Raw genomic sequence first — 20,326 nt, forward strand, 5'->3', positions numbered from 1 at the left:
AGTCTTGTTGCAACCCTTGTTCACGCAAGTGCCAGCAGCCCTTAGCGGCTCGCCATCTTATTTACAACTATTCAAGACGTCGCTTTTCCGGCTTGGATTTTTTTTAAATGGGACTTGTAAGTACTGCATCTTTTTCCAGTCAATAGAAACTTCAATTTTATTATTGTATTATATACCTAATATGTTTTAGAACTGTTAGTTTAATTCTGAAAACGACGCTCATAGTCGCGTCGAAATCTGGTCAATTTTGACTTAATATTTGTGACCGAGGGCTTATTTGTTCTAATATAATTTCGTATGAGATCTTATTTCTACATCTGCATAGATACTTCGCAGCCACTGTACGGTGCGTAGCGGAGAGTACTATGTACCACTACTAATCATTCCTTCCAGTATTCCACTCGTAAATAGAGCGAGGGAAAAACAACACTCTATATGTCTCCGTATGAACCCTAATGTCTCGTATCTTCGCGGTCCTGAAGCGGAATTTGTGTTGGCGGCAGCAGAATCGTTTAGTATTCAGCTTCAAATGCCGATTCTTTAAATTTTCTCAATAGCGGTCCTCGAAAAAAGGTCGCTTTCCCTCCAGGGATTCCCATTTGAGTTTCCGAAACAAGTCCGTAACACTTGTCTATTGCTCGAACCTACTGGTAACATACCTAGCAGCCTGCCTCTGAACTGATTCGACGTCATCTCTCAATCCGACTTGCTACAGATCCCAAACACTCTAGCAGTACTCAAGATTATATTGCACCAGCGTCTTATATGCGGTCTCCTACAGATGAACCTCACTTTCCTAAAATTCTCCCAATGAACCGAAGTTCAAATTTGTGTGAAATCTTATGGGACTTAACTGCTAAGGTCATCAGTCCATAAGCTTACACATTACTTAATCTAAATTATCCTAAGGACAAACACACACACACCCATGCCCGTAGGAGGACTAGAACCTCCGCCGGGACCAGCCGCACAGTCCGTGACTGCAGCGCCCCAGACCGATCGGCTAATCGTGCGCGGCTGAACCAAAGTCGGCAACTCGCCTTCCCTATCACAGTCCTCAGATGCTCGTTCCATTTCATATCACTTCGCAACGCTACGCCAAGATAGTTAAACGACGTGATTCTGTCAAGCAGAACGCTTGACAGTTTGTCTGACGAACCGGTTTCAGGTTCTGTCTCAGGCTGATACTGATCTTCGGCCTGACATGGCTGCTTGTCCTGTTCCAGAGGTTGCCCCTCAGTCTGCAAGATCCGGGCGGTCGCAGAGGGTGGGCTTACTCGTAGTTGGGAGCTCCAACGTCAGGCGCGTAATGGGGCCCCTTAGGGAAATGGCAGCAAGAGAGGGGAAGAAAACCAATGTGCACTCCGTGTGCATACCGGGGGGAGTCATTCCAGATGTGGAAAGGGTCCTTCCGGATGCCATGAAGGGTACAGGGTGCACCCATCTGTAGGTGGTCGCTCATGTCGGCACCAATGATGTGTGTCGCTATGGATCGGAGGAAATCCTCTCTGGCTTCCGACGGCTATCTGATTTGGTGAAGACTGCCAGTCTCGCTAGCGGGATGAGAGCAGAGCTCACCATCTGCAGCATCGTCGACAGGACTGACTGCGGACCTTTGGTACAGAGCCGAGTGGAGGGTCTGAATCAGAGGCTGAGACGGTTCTGCGACCATGTGGGCTGCAGATTCCTCGACTTGCGCCATAGGGTGGTGGGGTTTCGGGTTCCGCTGGATAGGTCAGGAGTCCACTACACGCAGCAAGCGGCTACACGGGTAGCAGGGGTTGTGTGGCGTGGACTGGGTGGTTTTTTTTAGGTTAGATGGCCTCGGGCAAGTACAGAAAGGGCAACAGCCTCAAAGGGTGCGGAGCAAAGTCAGGACATGCGGGGACCAAGCAGCAATCGGTATTGTAATTGTAAACTGTCGAAGCTGCGTTGGTAAAGTACCGGAACTTCAAGCGCTGATAGAAAGCACCGAAGCTGAAATCGTTATAGGTACAGAGAGCTGGCTTATGCCAGAGATAAATTCTGCCGAAATTTTTACACAGGTACAGACGGTGTTTAGGAAGGATAGATTGCATGCAACCGGTGGTGGAGTGTTTGTCGCTGTTAGTAGTAGTTTATCCTGTAGTGAAGTAGAAGTGGATAGTTCCTGTGAATTATTATGGGTGGAGGTTACACTCAACAACCGAGCTGGGTTAATAATTGGCTCCTTTTACCGACCTCCCGACTCAGCAGCGTTAGTGGCAGAACAACTGAGAGAAAATTTGGAATACATTTCGCATAAATTTCCTCAGCATGTTATAGTCTTAGGTGGAGATTTCAATTTACCAGATATAGACTGGGACACTCAGATGTTTAGGACGGGTGGTAGGGACAGAGCATCGAGTGACATTATACTGAGTGCACTATCCGAAAATTACCTCGAGCAATTAAACAGAGAACCGACTCGTGGAGATAACATCTTGGACCTACTGATAACAAACAGACCCGAACTTTTCGACTCTGTAAGTGCAGAACAGGGAATCAGTGATCATAAGGCCGTTGCAGCATCCCTGAATATGGAAGTTAATAGGAATATAAAAAAGGGAGGAAGGTTTATCTGTTTAGCAAGAGTAATAGAAGGCAGATTTCAGACCACCTAACAGATCAAAACGAAAATTTCTGTTCCGACACTGACAATGTTGAGTGTTTATGGAAAAAGTTCAAGGCAATCGTAAAATGCGTTTTAGACAGGTACGTGCCGAGTAAAACTGTGAGGGACGGGAAAAACCCACCGTGGTACAACAACAAAGTTAGGAAACTACTGCGAAAGCAAAGAGAGCTTCACTCCAAGTTTAATCGCAGCCAAAACCTCTCAGACAAACAGAAGTTAAGCGATGTCAAAGTTAGCGTAAGGAGGGCTATGCGAGAAGCGTTCAGTGAATTCGTAAGTAAAATTCTATGTACAGACTTGACAGAAAATCCTAGGAAGTTCTGGTCTTACGTTAAATCAGTAAGTGGCTCGAAACAGCATATCCAGACACTCCGGGATGATGATGGCATTGAAACAGAGGATGACACGCGTAAAGCTGAAATACTAAACACCTTTTTCCAAAGCTGTTTCACAGAGGAAGACCGCACTGCAGTTCCTTCTCTAAATCCTCGCACAAACGGAAAAATGGCTGACATCGAAATAAGTGTCCAAGGAATAGAAAAGCAACTGGAATCACTCAACAGAGGAAAGTCGACTGGACCTGACGGGATACCAATTCGATTCTACACAGAGTACGCGAAAGAACTTGCCCCCCTTCTAACAGCCGTGTACCGCAAGTCTCTAGAGGAACGGAGGGTTCCAAATGATTGGAAAAGAGCACAGGTAGTCCCAGTCTTCAAGAAGGGTCGTCGAGCAGATGCGCAAAACTATAGACCTATATCTCTGACGTCGATCTGTTGTAGAATTTTAGAACATGTTTTTTGCTCGAGTATCATGTCGTTTTTGGAAACCCAGAATCTACTATGTAGGAATCAACATGGATTCCGGAAACAGCGATCGTGTGAGACCTAACTCGCGTTATTTGTTCATGAGACCCAGAAAATATTAGATACAGGCTCCCAGGTAGATGCTATTTTTCTTGACTTCCTGAAGGCGTTCGATACAGTTCCGCACTGTCGCCTGATAAACAAAGTAAGAGCCTACGGAATATCAGACCAGCTGTGTGGCTGGATTGAAGATTTTTTAGCAAACAGAACACAGCATGTTGTTATCAATGGAGAGACGTCTACAGACGTTAAGGTAACCTCTGGCGTGCCACAGGGGAGTGTTATGGGACCATTGCTTTTCACAATATATATAAATGACCTAGTAGATAGTGTAGGAAGTTCCATGCGGCTTTTCGCGTATGATGCTGTAGTATACAGAGAAGTTGCAGCATTAGAAAATTGTAGCGAAATGCAGGAAGATCTGCAGCGGATAGGCACTTGGTACAGGGAATGGCAACTGTCCCTTAACATAGACAAATGTAATGTATTGCGAATACATAGAAAGAAGGATCCTTTATTGTATGATTATATGATAGCGGAACAAACACTGGCAGCAGTTACTTCTGTAAAATATCTGGGAGTATGCGTGCGGAACGATTTGAAGTGGAATGATCATATAAAATTAATTGTTGGTAAGGCGGGTACCAGGTTGAGATTCATTGGGAGAGTGCTTAGAAAATGTAGTCCAGCAACAAAGGAGGTGGCTTACAAAACACTCGTTCGACCTATACTTGAGTATTGCTCATCAGTGTGGGATCCGTACCAGATCGGGTTGACGGAGGAGATAGAGAAGATCCAAAGAAGAGCGGCGCGTTTCGTCACAGGGTTATTTGGTAACCGTGATAGCGTTACGGAGATGTTTAATAAACTCAAGTGGCAGACTCTGCAAGAGAGGCGCTCTGCATCGCGGTGTAGCTTGCTCGCCAGGTTTCGAGAGGGTGCGTTTCTGGATGAGGTATCGAGTATATTGCCTCCCCCTACTTACACCTCCCGAGGAGATCACGAATGTAAAATTAGAGAGATTAGAGCGCGCACGGAGGCTTTCAGACAGTCGTTCTTCCCGCGAACCATACGCGAGTGGAACAGGAAATGGAGGTAATGACAGTGGCACGTAAAGTGCCCTCCGCCACACACCGTTGGGTGGCTTGCGGAGCATGAATGTAGATGTAGATGTAGATGTAGATGAACGCTACTAATGCTGTATAGAAACATTACGGGTTTGTTTTTCCCTCTCATTTGCATTAACTCACATTTTTATAGATGTACAGATAGCAGCAATTCATTACCCAACTAGAAATTTTGTCTAAGCCATCGTGTATCCTCCTACAGTTACCCAACTTCGACACCATAGCCTCATCAGCAAACAATTGCAGATGGCTGCCCACCCTGTACACCAAATCATTTATGTATATAGAAAACAGCAGCTGTCCTATCACACTTCTTTGGGCCACTCCTGACGATACCCTTGTCTCCGATGCACATTCGTCACCGGGAACAACATACTGAGTTCTATTACTTCTAACCACTCACATATCTGTGTACTAACTACATACCTTTCTTAACAGGCTGCAATGAGGCGCCGTGTCAAACGCTTTCCTGAAATCTAGATAAATGGAATCTGCCTGTTGCCACTCATCCATAGTTCTCAGTATATCATGTAAGAAAAGCTGAAGCTGAGTTTCGCACCAGAGATGCTTTCTAAGACGTGCTGACTCGTGGACAGAAGCTTCTCGGTCTCCAGAAAGTTTGTTGTGTTCTAACTGAGAATATGTTCAAGGTATCAGCAGAAAACCGAAGGTAGGGGTATTAGCCTGTGTTTTTGTGGGTCCTTTCTTTTATCCTTCCTATATACAGGAGTCATCTGCACTTTTTTTCCGGTCGCTTGGAGCTTTGTGCTGGGTGAGAGATTCACCATAAATGCAAGATAGGTAAGAGGCTAATATCGTACCCTTTGTAAAACCGAACTGGGATTCCATCTGGACCTGGTGATTTATTTGCTTTCAAACCTGGCAGCTGTTTCTCTACGCCAGGGACGCATATTTTGTAGGGAGAACATTGTGCTCATGTGGGTGCGATCTGGATGCTTGTAAAACAATAAACTGGTAGCCAAGACCGCAGGAATTCTTTTTATTCTTTTGCCTTGATGTTGTAACCTGTATGTGTTCTAAGGTATGTAACTAAATTTATATGTATACATGTTATATATAGTGTTTTCTGTCCTCCCTAGATCCGATGATGGTGGCTTTAGTTTCGCCAAAACCGGTAATCATGGAATAAAAAGAATTCCTGCGATATTGCCTACCAGTTTCTTGCTTATTATATGTTATCCATGTGGGAGACCGTCCAGTGGTCAAATGACGGAACGTTTGTACGATTCTTCTGTGTGAACGATTTCTTGAACGTGAAATTTAAAATTTCGACTTTTGGTTTGCTATCTTCAACTGCCACATCAGACTGGTCAACAAGGGACTGTATGGAAGCCTTTCCTATGATTTTGTCGTCGTCGCCGTTTCGTGATACGTTTGTGGGAGGAAGTAATATGCTGCCCCACTCGTGTTCGAATTACGCTCTCGGAATTTCAACAGTAAACTTCTCCGTCACACAAAACTGGTCTCCGGCAGCGTCTGACGCGGAATTTGTTGAGCATCTCTGTAACGTTCTCGCGTTTTCTAAACGGTGTCTGACGAACCGTGCAGCTATTCGTTGAACCTTCTCTCTCTCTCTCTCTCTCTCTCTCTCTCTCTCTCTCTCTGCTGTTAATCCTACTTCGAAAGGGCTCCCGGATTGATGAACAACACTCAAGAATCGGTCGAACCGTTACTTTGTGAGCCGCTTCTTTTGTGAAAACGTTATATTTCCGTAAAATTCTTCTCATTATCTCAGAGTGGCATATGCTTTCCTACAGTTTGTTTTATGTCTCAAGTCCACATTATGTTGCACCGTATGGTTACTTCTAGGTATTTTTCGGTATTTACTGTTTTTAATTACTTCTAACCAACAGATTAATTGAAATACAGTTAGTCTGCTGGTGCCCTCTTACGTTTACCTATGCTGAGGGTCATCTGCCAGTTCCTGCAACAATGACAGCACTGTCCTCCTTGCCCTTTGTTACAGTCTACTGGCGTTCTAAACCTTCCTGTGGAGAACAGCGTCGTCTGCAAAAAGCATCACGGAGCTTAAGACGTTAATAATTAGATTATTTATATGTACCGTAAAAATTAACTGCCCTTGAACACTCCCTTGGGGCATTCCGGTAATTACTTGTACATCTGACAGTTTCGTCCATCTAGGAGTAATAAATTGAGTGCTGTCTCCTAGTAAGCCCAGTATGGTTCAGTACGGCTGAAACTTGTATTTTGCTCACCATACTACAGTGCGGATCTGTATCGAATGTCTTCGGGAAGTCTAGAAACACGGCAACAACCTGGGCGCGTACAGGGTATATCTGCGCTGTTTTGGATTTCATTCGCTGACAGGGCGAGCTGTATTTTGCAAGACGACTATTTGTGAAATGCGTGATTAATAGCGGAGATCTTCATTCTCCAGAAATGTCGTAATCTGTGAGTGAAGAAACTAGTAGTAGAAGTACTAGTCCTAGTAGTAATCGTACATAGATCATTTTACAAGGGTTTTGCATTACCTTTGTATTACAATTTAAGAGTAACATGTTGTTGTTGTTGTGGTCTTCAGTCCCGAGACTGGTTTGATGCAGCTCTCCATGCTACTCTATCCTGTGCAAGCTTCTACATGACCCAGTACCTACTGCAACCTACATCCTTCTGAATCTGCTTAGTGTATTCATCTCTTGGTCTCCCTCTACGATTTTTACCCTCCACGCTGCCCTCCAATGCTAAATTTGTGATCCCTTGATGCCTCAAAACATGTCCTACCAACCGATCCCTTCTTCTAGTCAAGTTGTGCCACAAACTTCTCTTCTCCCCAAACCTATTCAATACCTCCTCATTAGTTACGTGATCTACCCACCTTATCTTCAGCATTCTTCTCTAGCACCACATTTCGAAAGCTTCTATTCTCTTCTTGTCCAAACTGGTTATCGTCCATGTTTCACTTCCATACATGGCTACACTCCATACAAATACTTTCAGAAACGACTTCCTGACACTTAAATCTATACTCGATGTTAACAAATTTCTCTTCTTGAGAAACGCCTTCCTTGCCATTGCCAGTCTACATTTTATATCCTCTCTACTTCGTCCATCATCAGTTATTTTACTCCCTAAATAGCAAAACTCCTTTACTACTTTAAGTGTCTCATTTCCTAATCTAATCCCCTCAGCATCACCCGATTTAATTTGACTACATTCCATTATCCTCGTTTTGCTTTTGTTGATGTTCATCTTATATCCTCCTTTCAAGACACTGTCCATTCCGTTCAACTGCTCTTCCAAGTCCTTTGCTGTCTCTGACAGAATTACAATGTCATCGGCGAACCTAAAAGTTTTTACTTCTTCTCCATGGATTTTATTACCTATTCCGAATTTTTCTTTTGTTTCCTTTACTGCTTGCTCAATATACAGATTGAATAACATCGGGGAGAGGCTACAACCCTGTCACACTCCTTTCCCAACCACTGCTTCCCTTTCATGCCCCTCGACTCTTATAACTGCCATCTGGTTTCTGTACAAATTGTAAATAGCCTTTCGCTCCCTGTATTTTACCCCTGCCACCTTCAGAATTTGAAAGAGAGTATTCCAGTTAACGTTGTCAAAAGCTTTCTCTAAGTCTACAAGTGCTAGAAACGTAGGTTTGCGTTTTCTTAATCTTTCTTCTAAGATATGTCGTATGGTTAGTATTGCCTCACGTGTTCCAACATTTCTACGGAATCCAAACTGATCTTCCCCGAGGTCCGCTTCTACCAGTTTTTCCATTCGTCTGTAAAGAATTCGCGTTAGTATTTTGCAGATGTGACTTATTAAACTGATAGGTCGGTAATTTTCACATCTGTCAACACCTGCTTTCTTTGGGATTGGAATTATTATATTCTTCTTGAAGTCTGTGGGTATTTCGCCTGTCTCATACATCTTGCTCACCAGACGGTAGAGTTTTGTCATGACTGGCTCTCCCAAGGCCATCAGTAGTTCTAATGGAATGTTGTCTACTCCCGGGGCCTTGTTTCGACTCAGGTCTTTCAGTGCTCTGTCAAACTCTTCACGCAGTATCTTATCTCCCATTTCATCTTCATCTTCATCTACATCCTCTTCCATTTCCATAATATTGTCCTCAAGTACATCGCCCTTGTATAAACCCTCTATATACTCCTTCCACCTTTCTGCCTTCCCTTCTTTGCTTAGAACTGGGTTGCCATCTGAGCTCTTGATATTCATACAAGTGGTTCTCTCCAAAGGTCTCTTTAATTTTGCTATAGGCAGTATCTATTTTACCCCTAGTGAGACAAGCCTCTACATCCTTACATGTGTCCTCTAGCCGTCCCTGCTTAGCCATTTTGCACTTCCTGTCGATCTCATTTTTGAGACGTTTGTATTCCTTTTTGCCTGCTTCATTTACTGCATTTTTATATTTTCTCCTTTCATCAATTAAATTCAATATTTCTTCTGTTACCCAAGGATTTCTATTAGCCCTCGTCTTTTTACCTACTTGATCCTCTGCTGCCTTCACTACTTCATCCCTCAGAGCTACCCATTCTTCTTCTACTGTATTTCTTTCCCCCATTCCTGTCAATTGTTCCCTTATGCACTCCCTGAAACTCTCTACAACCTCTGGTTCTTTCGGTTTATCCAGGTCCCATCTCCTTAAATTCCCACCTTTTTGCAGTTTCTTCAGTTTCAATCTGCAGTTCATAACCAGTAGATTGTGGTCAGAATCCACATCTGCCCCTGGAAATGTCTTACAATTTAAAACTTGGTTCCTAAATCTCTGTCTTACCATTGTATAATCTGATACCTTTTGGTATCTCCAGGATTCTTCCAGGTATACAACCTTCTTTTATGATTCTTGTACCAAGTGTTAGCTATGATTAAGTTATGCTCTGTGCAAAATTCTATAAGGCGGCTTCCTCTTTCATTTCTTGCCCCCAATCCATATTCACCTACTATGTTCCCTTCTCTCCCTTTTCCTACTGACGAATTCCAGTCACCCATGACTGTTAAATTTTCGTCTCCCTTCACTACCTGAATAATTTCCTTTATCTCGTCATACATTTCATCAATTTCTTCATCATCTGCAGAGCTAGTTGGCATATAAACTTGTACTACTGTAGTAGGCATGGGCTTTGTGTCTATCTTGGCCACAATAATGCGTTCACTATGCTGTTTGTAGTAGCTAACCCGCACTCCTATTTTTTATTCATTATTAAGCCTACTCCTGCATTACCCCTATTTGATTTTGTATTTATAACCTGACCAAAAGTCTTGTTCCTCCTACCACCGAACTTCACTAATTCTCACTATAACTTTAACCTATCCATTTCCCTTTTTAAATTTTCTAACCTACCTGCCCGATTAAGGGATCTGACATTCCACGCTCCGATCCGTAGAATGCCAGTTTTCTTTCTCCTGATAACGACGTCCTCTTGAGTAGTCCCCGCCCGGAGATCCGAATGGGGGACTATTTTACCTCCGGAATATTTTACCCAAGAGGGCGCCATCATCATTTAATCATACAGTAAAGCTGCATGTCCTCGGGAAAAATTACGGCTGTAGTTTCCCCTTGCTTTCAGCCGTTCGCAGTACCAGCACAGCAAGGCCGTTTTGGTTAATGTTACAAGGCCAGATCAGTCAATCATCCAGACTGTTGCCCCTGCAACTACTGAAAAGGCTGCTGCCCCTCTTCAGGAACCACATGTTTGTCTGGCCTCTCAACAGATACCCCTCCGTTGTGGTTGCACCTACGGTACGGCCATCTGTATCGCTGAGGCACGCAAGCCTCCCCACCAACGGCAAGGTCCATGGTTCATGGGGGGGAAGAGTAACATAAATAACATAATTTGTGTTCAAACAGCCTCAGCGTCGCAACCGGTCAACGTTTAATCCATTGCACGATATTTCAACTGGGCATCTGTCAGTCTATTTCAGGTGAGCCATCGAAGTCTGTGATGGCTCACCTGAGGATGACTCGCAAGTGCCCAGTCGAAATATCGTGCTATGAGTTATATGAAACACCATCTGATACTCCTAAATCAGGGGAAATTTTAAAATTCACATCATAATTAATATATACTTACTTGTTCGCACAGTTTGAAAAGCATGCCCTATTATTAGGAACCATCTCGGAATTTCCTCAAAAGAATTTAGAGAATACGATGCAAAATTTAAACCAGGGTGGCTGGATGAAAGCTGTAACATCCACTCTACGGAATACAAAACCATTATGTTTAAAACAGTGTTTCTTCATTCGATTTATCCTTAGTGCAAGACATAATTTTCAAAGAAGTTATTTAGTGATGTAAAAGGCTAGTGTTACACTGTTAATTAATTTCTCACTCCCGGTCTCTGCACACACTGCACGCACATTCTTTCATAATGTAACGCTACACACACCAGCAGCTGACATCAGACTTCTTTTTCCATTTTGGATACTGCATTTTCCCAATTGCTACCCTTAAAAATCCCTCTATACTGAGTGAGAGGCTGAGCACAGAAAGAGTATAAAGTGGTAGCAGTGTACATTGCATACCGTCGGGATGAATACTTTCCTGAACAGACAGAAAGGAAAGAAAAGGAAAGCGCAAACATAGTGTGGGAACGTTATGTGAATTTCCAGACCTTTAATTATATTTATTATTATTATTATTGTTATCATTTGTGTTACATTTGCCACCAACTCCTACTCTGTGTTATCTAAGTTATCCTTCACCCTATAGAATGTATTGCTGATTCATCACTTGATCATAATCATCATCATCATTCCTGACAGTGGCTAGATTGTATTCTCAAAAAATTGGACTGTGTAGGAATTTGGACTTTGTAAGGACGCTGATGACTGTGCAGTTGAGCGCCCACAAACCAAACTTCATCAAACAAGGAGACTTCCCACACAAATCCCTGGAATGAGCGACAGTTATGTTTGGAGAATAATCTGTCGCAGTGCAGTGAACCCGTATCACTTCCGATAGTTCAGTCTCTTAATGAGGTGGACTTTGGTCCTAGACCAACTTTCTGTCAGTGGACGCAACAATAAGCTGTAGGCAACCCCATGTTTGAAAATAACACTTTATTTACGGATTAAGTAAGTTTCACTCATGAAGTTATGTTTAATTATCACAAGTCTCGCTTTTAGAATCAGCTAGGCTTCGACCCACATACTGTGCATTAGTACATGTTACCAAACATGTTCTGCGGCATCACCTTCCAAGGTTCTTTGAGGACGTTTCCTAAAAGCAACACCAGACAGTGTGCTACGTGTTTGATGGGGCACCGACACATTTTACTGCTATGATGAGACGATACTTGACGCACTGATATGGCCAGGAGGCGAGGAGGACCTGTATCGTGGCCTCCGACATTAGTCAGATCGACTAAAAAGCTACGCGTAATGTTTCAATGCCGTACGAAATGGAACGAACGTATAAGGTTAGAACTGGCGTAGGCAAAAGGTGGACTTTAATTTATTGGGAGTGTTTTAGGCAAATGTGGCTCATCTGTAGATGGGACAGTTTATAGAACACGAGTGTGACCCAACCTCGAATCATGTTCGAGCGTTTCGAATCCCTGCTACGTCGGATTGAAGGCAGACTTCGAAACAATTCAGAGATGGGCCGCTAGATTTGTCACCGGTAGGTTTTATCAACATGCAAGTATTATTGAGATGCTTCAGGAACTGAAATAGGATTCCCTGGAGAGAAGGCGACGTTCCTTTCGAGGAATGCTATTGAGAGAACCAGAGAACTAGCACTGGAAGCTGCCTGTAAACGATCCTACTGCCACCAGTAGTTTTTCTCTCGCGCTGTCTGTGAGTGGAGCAGAAAGGAAATGCCTAATAGTGGTACAACGTAGCCAGAGTCACACACCGCTCGGTGACTTGCAGAGTATGTATCTAGATGCTCATGTCGATGTAATCGTTAATCGGATGTTATCTAGTTCACATTGTGCGAGTTACTGATTCAATCTGACGATAAATTTGTCTTGAATAGGGTACAACTCACCGTCGCACCTTATCTACACTGCATCCTACCTTGTGCTTCAGAAAATCAGTTTAGGACGTGAAATAAAAGATCAGCCCAGAAATAAATGTCTAAGGTAGCAGATACCAAATGCTAATTACCACATATAAAACACCAATAACTGCTGTACTTGAAAAAAAGAACTATTTAGTGCTGTAGATGGCTTATCAAACATAAAGTTTAGAATGGAAACATAAAGAATTGCTAAACATCATTGTTGGAAAAGTAGTATTTAAAGAGCGGCGTCGCCGGCCGGACTGGCCGTGCGGTTCTAGGCGCTGCAGTCTGGATCCGAGCGACCGCTACGGTCACAGGTTCGAATCCTGCCTCGGGCATGGATGTGTGTGATGTCCTTAGGTTAGTTAGGTTTAATTAGTTCTACGTTCTGGGCGACTGATGACCTCAGAAGTTAAGTCGCATAGTGCTCAGAGCCATTTGATCCACGAGCGTCGTCAGGGTGTAATGTTTTTTAGTTTCGTAAGCAAGAGAACGACAAGTGTAAATTAATGAAAGTGAGGAAAATGTTATTTGACAAAAGTTAGTTCCTGTCAAATGTTGGCATAACTGAAGAATAAATCTGACGCAGTTCATCTTGAACACAAAGTTGTTTGGAAGTACCGCAAGAAAAATGAAGAGAGCTGAATGAATGCTCTCGAAACTTAAGATGTGCAATAATTTCCAATATTTACGTGACGCACTGTTCAGTGGATCTCTCTTCTTTCAATGACAGTCCATATTCTGTTACACTACAGTAGCTTACATTGGACGTAATCACCACAATGGCTCGTTATACACGTGTACAACAAATTTCAAGCACACTTCCATCCAACAGAATAAAACACATTAGCTGCACGTTTCTTACTGTGGCGGAGGAAAGATATTCAGTCCTTTATCCACAAAGTAAACCTCCACATCCCAAAAGGAGCATCTGAAAACACAGTTTTGATGCAGTTCTTCAATACTCACTGTATTATTTCCAGTATAGGTATTAAATATGTTACTTATTATTCAGTCCTCTCTGGTTTTTAAAATGAAGGAATACAAATTGTGAAATTATGGGATCGGACCTCAAAGTTTTAAATTAGTTTATTCGTGAAATAGTCTGCATGTCTACAATAATTTAAGACACAGTGGTAGAGAAAAGTCAGGACAAGTACCTTTTTGATAAAGTGTTTTTAACAAATTACACAATAAACATATAAATTATTGTAATTTAGAAACAGATATCAGACTGCTTTGTAGATCCTTTTCGCTGCGACGTTCCCGATAGCGAGGGTCTGAAATAGAAAAAATATAATTTTTTAATTAGTAATGGCAACATACTACTGTCTCATCTGGCCTATACTATAACATAATTGCCAATAACAGAGTATATAACGGTATTCTAGTATGGTACAGTGTCTCAGTTTGCTTTATTGCTGCAACTCATGAAGAATAGCAGAGATTTTTTTTGCCTTTTGTGCATTAAAAAACTTAAGTTTTTCACAACATAATGACGGGTAGTGGAATAGACAAACTAAGACAGCTTTAACAGAACAGATAAGAAATGAAATATTGATAGCTTGGCTTTGTTTACAGTAATTCCCTATTCCTTGATTAGCATAATTTATAATGTACAAGCACAGGCTTTTGAGGCTAAAATACCTTCGAATAAATAATTTGTGTGTGTGTGTGTGTGTGTGTGTGTGTGTGTGTGTGTGTGTGTGTGTGTGTGTGTATGAGAGAGAGAGAGAAAGAGAGAGGGAGAGAGGGGGGGGGGAGAGATAGAGAGAGAGAGACGGCATCATATATGAAAGAACTACCAACATTTTCGATACTATTGCAGGCAACGTTCATGAGAGGGATCTTTGATGCTACTGTTGAATGTTCAAATAAATATATTTACTGAACTCATAACAATTAGAAAATATTCTGTAATGCCTTACGTTTTTTCTGATTATGCAGCTTCTTTTAACTCATATTAAGCACCTGAGATCGGAATTTGATCTGACATTTGAAATCCCAATAAACGTTCATAGATTAAAATTAAAGTTGCTAATCATATTTTCGATAAGACTACAGTGTGATACCTGATGGAGTAACAAACTAACAACAAGAACTATTTCAACTGAGGGTAGTAAAAATGCCACATAAATAGTCCTTATCAAAAAGTGTTCCCAAACAAAACATTAACGATAATTATGAATAAGTTAATGAATAATGGAATGATTGCAGATACATTAGTTAAAGCCGGCCGTGGTGTCTGAGCGGTTCTAGGCGCTTCAGTCTGGAACCGCGCTACCGCTACGGTCGCAGGTTCAACTCCTGCCTTGGGCATGGATGTGTGTGATGTCCTTAGGTTAGTTAGATTTAAGTAGTTCTAAGTTCTAGGGGACTGATGACCTCAGATGTTAAGTCCCATAGTGCTCAGAGCCATTTGAACCATTAGTTAAAATGATTATTGCTGCGGAGTAATAATGGAATGCATTTAGACTCAACAGTGTCACTGCCAGAACGACACAGAAGAAGAAAGGACAAAACTGTATTTGATATTCTGCACATTCCGTGAAAGCATTACACTAAGCGAATTGTAGGCCAAGTACTGCATCAAACATTTTTAATCGAGATGATCTTCGTGGAGGTGATGTTCACAAGATTTCAGCAGTACTGTTTGTATTATCAGGACTCTTTTTGTAGTTTCGGAATGGTGATTAAAACCGACAAGAATATCTGAGATCATGTTATCTCTTTAGTGCCACAATTCAACAGACCTGTGCTCACATACATGAATTAAGCCGTACTTGCACGTGACATTAAAGAAGTAATTCTCAAAATCTAGCTTGGCGCAGCAGTGATAAAAGGCTTCTATTAATTAATTGAAAATTCATCATGAAGTCCCAGCATATTGCAAATACACATATAACACACACACACAAGTAGCAAGTATGCATGCAAAACATAACGTGCTGAGAGCGAGAGTATTGTGTTTGGACTCACCGCGACCATCTTGTCGGCGCTGAAGGTCTTCTCTATGGTGACGACCTTGCCGTCCTCGTACTTCTCGACCTTGACCAGCGTGTCGGCCCCCCTCTGGGTAACGGTGCTCTTCCTCTTGCGGCCGGCCGTGTCCTCCACAAACTCCTCCCCCAGGCGGTAGGTGAGCACGATCTTGTGTTCGCCCAGCTGCGTCACATCCGTCACCTTGTCACCCTCCAGTGTCAGCGTCAGGATGTCCCTCGCTGTCAGAGCCACCTGGCGATGAGTAGCGTCTGTCACTCCTGTGGATCAGAATGAAGTACTCAGTATCAGGCTGTTGTCAGGTGTTAGATAATAGTTTGTGTCGGATAATAAGTGAAGACGTACTTTTGCTTGAAAAGATTGTTCCATTACAGATGAGCATCACATATGCTTCTAGTTTACATAAATTGTCTTTACTCAGAATATTTCCCACAAGTAATGATGATCGTTTTATATCATCATCATCCAGCCATCACAGGCCGTGACATATTATAAAAGAGAATCGAGCTCCCATGTATAAAATGCGTACCAACTAGAGGTACAGTAAAGAAATAGTGAATTAAAACGTCAAAGTTGGTGCTCATATATATCTGCACAAAGAACAACGTTTTTCCATTTTTTGTGGGGCTTTAAATGAGAAACAGTTTAGACAATTTTTGAAATTATGTTTGAAGTTGGTTGGAAGCCTCTATGCAGCTTCATAATCAAACAATCGACAAGTATATACTGGGCTACAATTCTTCACATTGGGTTTGAAGAACATTCTGGGCAATTCGAGCGAATTATTGGGCCACCCAGATCACACAACATGAGTCCCATCAAATATTCGTGGGTCATAATAGAGAGGTCGGTTTGTGCACAAAATCCTGCACCGGCAACATTTTTACGATTATTCATGGCTACATGGACAGTATGGCTCAGTATTTCTGCAAGGGATTTCCAACGACTTTTTGAGTCCATGCTACATCAACTTGCTGCACAACTCTAGGAAACAGGAGGTCCACGACGATATTTGGAGATATCACCTTAGTGTAGTCTGGGCTATTTGAACTTTTAAGGAAGCCCGGTTTGTCACACATACTAATACTCATGATGTCATATCATTTGTTATGCAAAACATAACTTAAGCGGTACATTCAGTGGTGTATGAGGATACTGTCTGCATGATATATTGCGAATACAGTTAGTAGGAAAGATGTAACAATGTAAACAGTCATGCCTGATTCTAAAGTTTTACTGTAGGAACAGTGAAAATGTAGTAAGCGACAATTATTTTAGTTTTCATTATTTTGTGAGGGTGCCGCAGAGAAAAAGTTTCAGAAAGGTTTGAAGTTATGTGTCAGTTTTGTTGGAAGTCGCAAATTGCTCTCATTTTTTTAATATTGGGCTAATGTAGTGTGGGTAATTTCTTGCCTCGTGAGTTTCAGTGCTTCTAGTAATATACGTACACTATTTCTAAATTTAGTAATTGACTTACTGTGTTGAAACACTGACGTAAGACTACTCCTCTTACTGAGTAGATAATAATAATATATTAAATTCGGTCAGTAATTACATAAAATGCGTAAAATCGAATGTTTGATCGTCTTAGAAATCGTTACACAGGAAATCTGAAAATGAGACTATGTTATCGATTTATCCGTTTAGTATAGAGGAGTTGAACAGACATCGTCATACTTCTAAGAGTGTAAAATATCTATTCACGTGTACCATGGATGATAAAGAGGAGCTACAGGGAGTGCTCTTGGTGCTGATAAATTCTTTTTTTAAATTAATGCAGTCATTTATCCATACAGTATGATTCTTAATGGATATACAACTATTAATTTCATTAACTGCCATTAAAAAATACGAGCAAACGTTTGCAACATAGTACTGCTATAAAGCAACACAAAAATAATTGAATCATAAGTAAAAATACACATAGCTGTCATACAAAAAGTGGTTGATCATTGTATTTAATACAGCACAATTCTATCGGGTTGACAGAGGAGTGCTGTAATTGTTGAAAATTAAACTCGCCGGAGCTATGATAACTGTGTAGTCGTTAATGTAGTAGATTTTGCACAATATAAGGTCTTTTATGCTAAATGGTTAACAGTTTCAGACGTCCAGTTACATCAATGAAAATGTCAGTTGTCACAGATTGCCTCTTATAGCCTCTTATATGGAGGTAACGTTAACCATTTGTTTACAGTAAGATTTCAGTGACCTGAATCCTACTTATTCTGATACTATCACCTCGTCTATTTTTCCTCCTACTCTCTCACTGATCACTCATTCAAAACATTTTTTACAACTTTCATAGGAGAGACACCATGCGGAAGCTTTTTGGTTCTGTGAGTTCCTTCCAGGTTTAAGCAAATCCACTACATGAGACTTTCTGCACAATCTTGGGATCCGGTAGACAAGTTGCTCAGGTGTAACATCCCTGAAAGGGGACTAATTTACACTTGAATCATGGCTGAGTTTCATTATTAATCCCCATCTACGTCTGCTGGACGAAGGCAAATTAACTCATGACAGACGGAGCAAGGAGGACATAAAAAGCAGACAAGCACAGGAAAAGAGGACATTCCTGGAGAAAAATAGTCTACTAGTCGCAAACATAAACCTTAATCTGAGGAAAAAATGTCTGAAAATTGTACATTAGTGAATCGTGGAGTGTGGGAAAACTGAAAGAAAACAGAACTAACCGTCCGAGATGCGGTGTTAGAGAAGAATGAAGAAAATTGGGTGGACTGTTAAGCTAAAGAATGAGGAGATTCCCCGCAGAATCGAGGAAAAAAGCAACATATGGACAACACAGTCCAGGAGAAGGGTCATGATGAAAGGAAATGTGTGAAGACGTAGAGAATAACTATCATGGCACTAGAGGGAACTGTAGAGGGTAGAAATTATAGTGGAAGACAGTGACTGGAATACATCCAGTAAATAATTGAGGACATAAGGTGCAAGTGATATTCTCAGATGGGAAGGTTGGCAAAGGAGAGGCACCGCATCAAACTAGTTAGAAGACTAATGACTCAGAGAAAAAAGCCTGCTATTTTGTTTCACGTCCAGACCATCAAGCAGCTTCATCACTTTTTCATTTCTTCCGTCGTTGAATGATGCAAGTTATAGTAGTTGCTTGGCGTGTTCCGCGGGTCACGTTAGGCACTGGGTCCGGTATCATCGAGGATAATGGTTACGTGATATTTTCTTCGTTAGGTCTACGAAAACCTCGTAGTTTTCCACCGTCGCTTCCAAGCTCTTTATCTCTTGGTCTAGCTTTAGTTCTAAACCATTACATCTTGTCTTCTTGAAGGTGAAACGTCCTAACATTTTCCAGATTCAGACCCACTGATTCAGCATATGATTAGATGATGCTGTGTTCTGGGTATCGGATATTCTACAAGTTTTACATGTTGGTCAAGAGTATCCGTGATACACTTACTGCCCAAGCTAAATCACCGATGCTTCATGTCATGTAGGAGTTTAAAGTCTTCTTGTTCGGCACATTTTTCCAATTCTTCGCCGTTTTGGGCAGTGCTGTTATATTCCAGTTCCAAAATTGATTAGTTTCAAACATTTGAGAACTGTTTGCGAGGTATGTAATACAATGTGGCGGTGCAAGAGTCTAGTTCTAAAATGACGACCACAATATCACTATTATCGGCCTATTGGGAAGACTTTACATGAATGCCTGATTTGATAAATATACCACTGCTGTATACGTCTTTCTATTGCCAATTTTATCGTTTCAGTTTTTGGGCGTCTATAGTTCAATCATTTGTGGATCTCAAGAACCATTAAAATTCAATTCTCTGACGTTTGCATATTACAGATGATAACATTTGCTTAGTCTTTCAGTATTAACTTAAGTTGTTTTGAAGAATGTCCTTGCGGCATCGATGCCACTTCTTTTTGCACTGTAGTTATAGTTGAAATGCGTATCTGTGACGTTTCCCAGGGTACACCCAGCTGTTTTAATTCAGTGCAACTTCGTGAATGCTCCTTCTTTGCTCCCCAATAAATCACTGGAAATGTTTGACCGAAACATTATCCTACGAATTTTTTATGTGACTGCACACACTAATCGAAAAGCTTCCAAGATTTTTACAGTTTCTTCACTGATAAGTTTCCCACAAATCTTTCACGTAACTTTCTCAAACTTTGGAGATCTCTCTGCTGCAGTGTAATTAGAGCCTTAGATCTTTGCTGCTTTTCATAATATGTTACCTATTTTCCAAAGCTAATCAAAAGTAACTAATCTATTCACTTACCGCTGGCGTCTAGAAACGCCTCCATGTTTTCCATGCTGCCAGCGTCCAGCGCATAGCTCTTTCCTGAAAACTGTTTCACCATCTTAAACGCGTTGTTCCACTCAGCTGTAGCGGCAGAATCAGTGAGTCCACAGTGTTTTGTGGCTGTGTGTGCGTCTACTTATTACCGAACCGTATCATTCGCTCAACCGTCACTTCCTTTGATAAGTAGTGATTAAGTATCCGATTAGCAGTACGATATCCGGCAGTCCTGCTGATATTTTCTTGTTTTATCAGTACACGCGTCCGCTGATAGAAGGCATATCAGTTTATGACGGAATCTTGTTGAAACAGAAAATTTTGCTATGGCATTCACAGCCTTTATCATACTTTCCGAAATGGCTATATTCGACAATGAATTCGTCAG

General features: G+C 41.7%; 1 protein-coding gene across 1 annotated transcript; it reads right to left on the reverse strand.

Annotated features, from left to right (window-relative positions):
- Window positions 1-13,754: 13,754 nt before the first annotated feature.
- On the reverse strand, window positions 13,755-20,063 carry LOC126203903 (fatty acid-binding protein, muscle-like). Its single transcript, XM_049938290.1, has 3 exons — window positions 19,921-20,063; window positions 15,635-15,915; window positions 13,755-13,935 (listed from the first exon to the last, which is right to left on the reverse strand). The coding sequence occupies exons 1-3, from the start codon at window positions 20,000-20,002 to the stop codon at window positions 13,885-13,887; spliced, it is 414 nt and encodes a 137-aa protein (XP_049794247.1). The 5' UTR covers window positions 20,003-20,063; the 3' UTR covers window positions 13,755-13,884.
- Between the last annotated feature and the right edge of the window lie 263 nt (window positions 20,064-20,326).

The sequence above is a fragment of the Schistocerca nitens genome, chromosome 9 (genome assembly GCF_023898315.1).
Source record: "Schistocerca nitens isolate TAMUIC-IGC-003100 chromosome 9, iqSchNite1.1, whole genome shotgun sequence".
NCBI classification, from domain to species: domain Eukaryota; kingdom Metazoa; phylum Arthropoda; class Insecta; order Orthoptera; family Acrididae; genus Schistocerca; species Schistocerca nitens.

Bases quoted from the DNA above. Each gene is read 5' to 3' on its own strand.
- LOC126203903 (XM_049938290.1), bottom strand. From the start codon at position 20,002: ATGGTGAAACAGTTTTCAGGAAAGAGCTATGCGCTGGACGCTGGCAGC. The intron at 15,916-19,920 runs GTAAGTGAATAG...TCTGATCCACAG, and splicing joins GGCGTTTCTAGACGCCAGCG to GAGTGACAGACGCTACTCAT. The intron at 13,936-15,634 runs GTGAGTCCAAAC...TTTCTATTTCAG, and splicing joins GCGCCGACAAGATGGTCGCG to ACCCTCGCTATCGGGAACGT.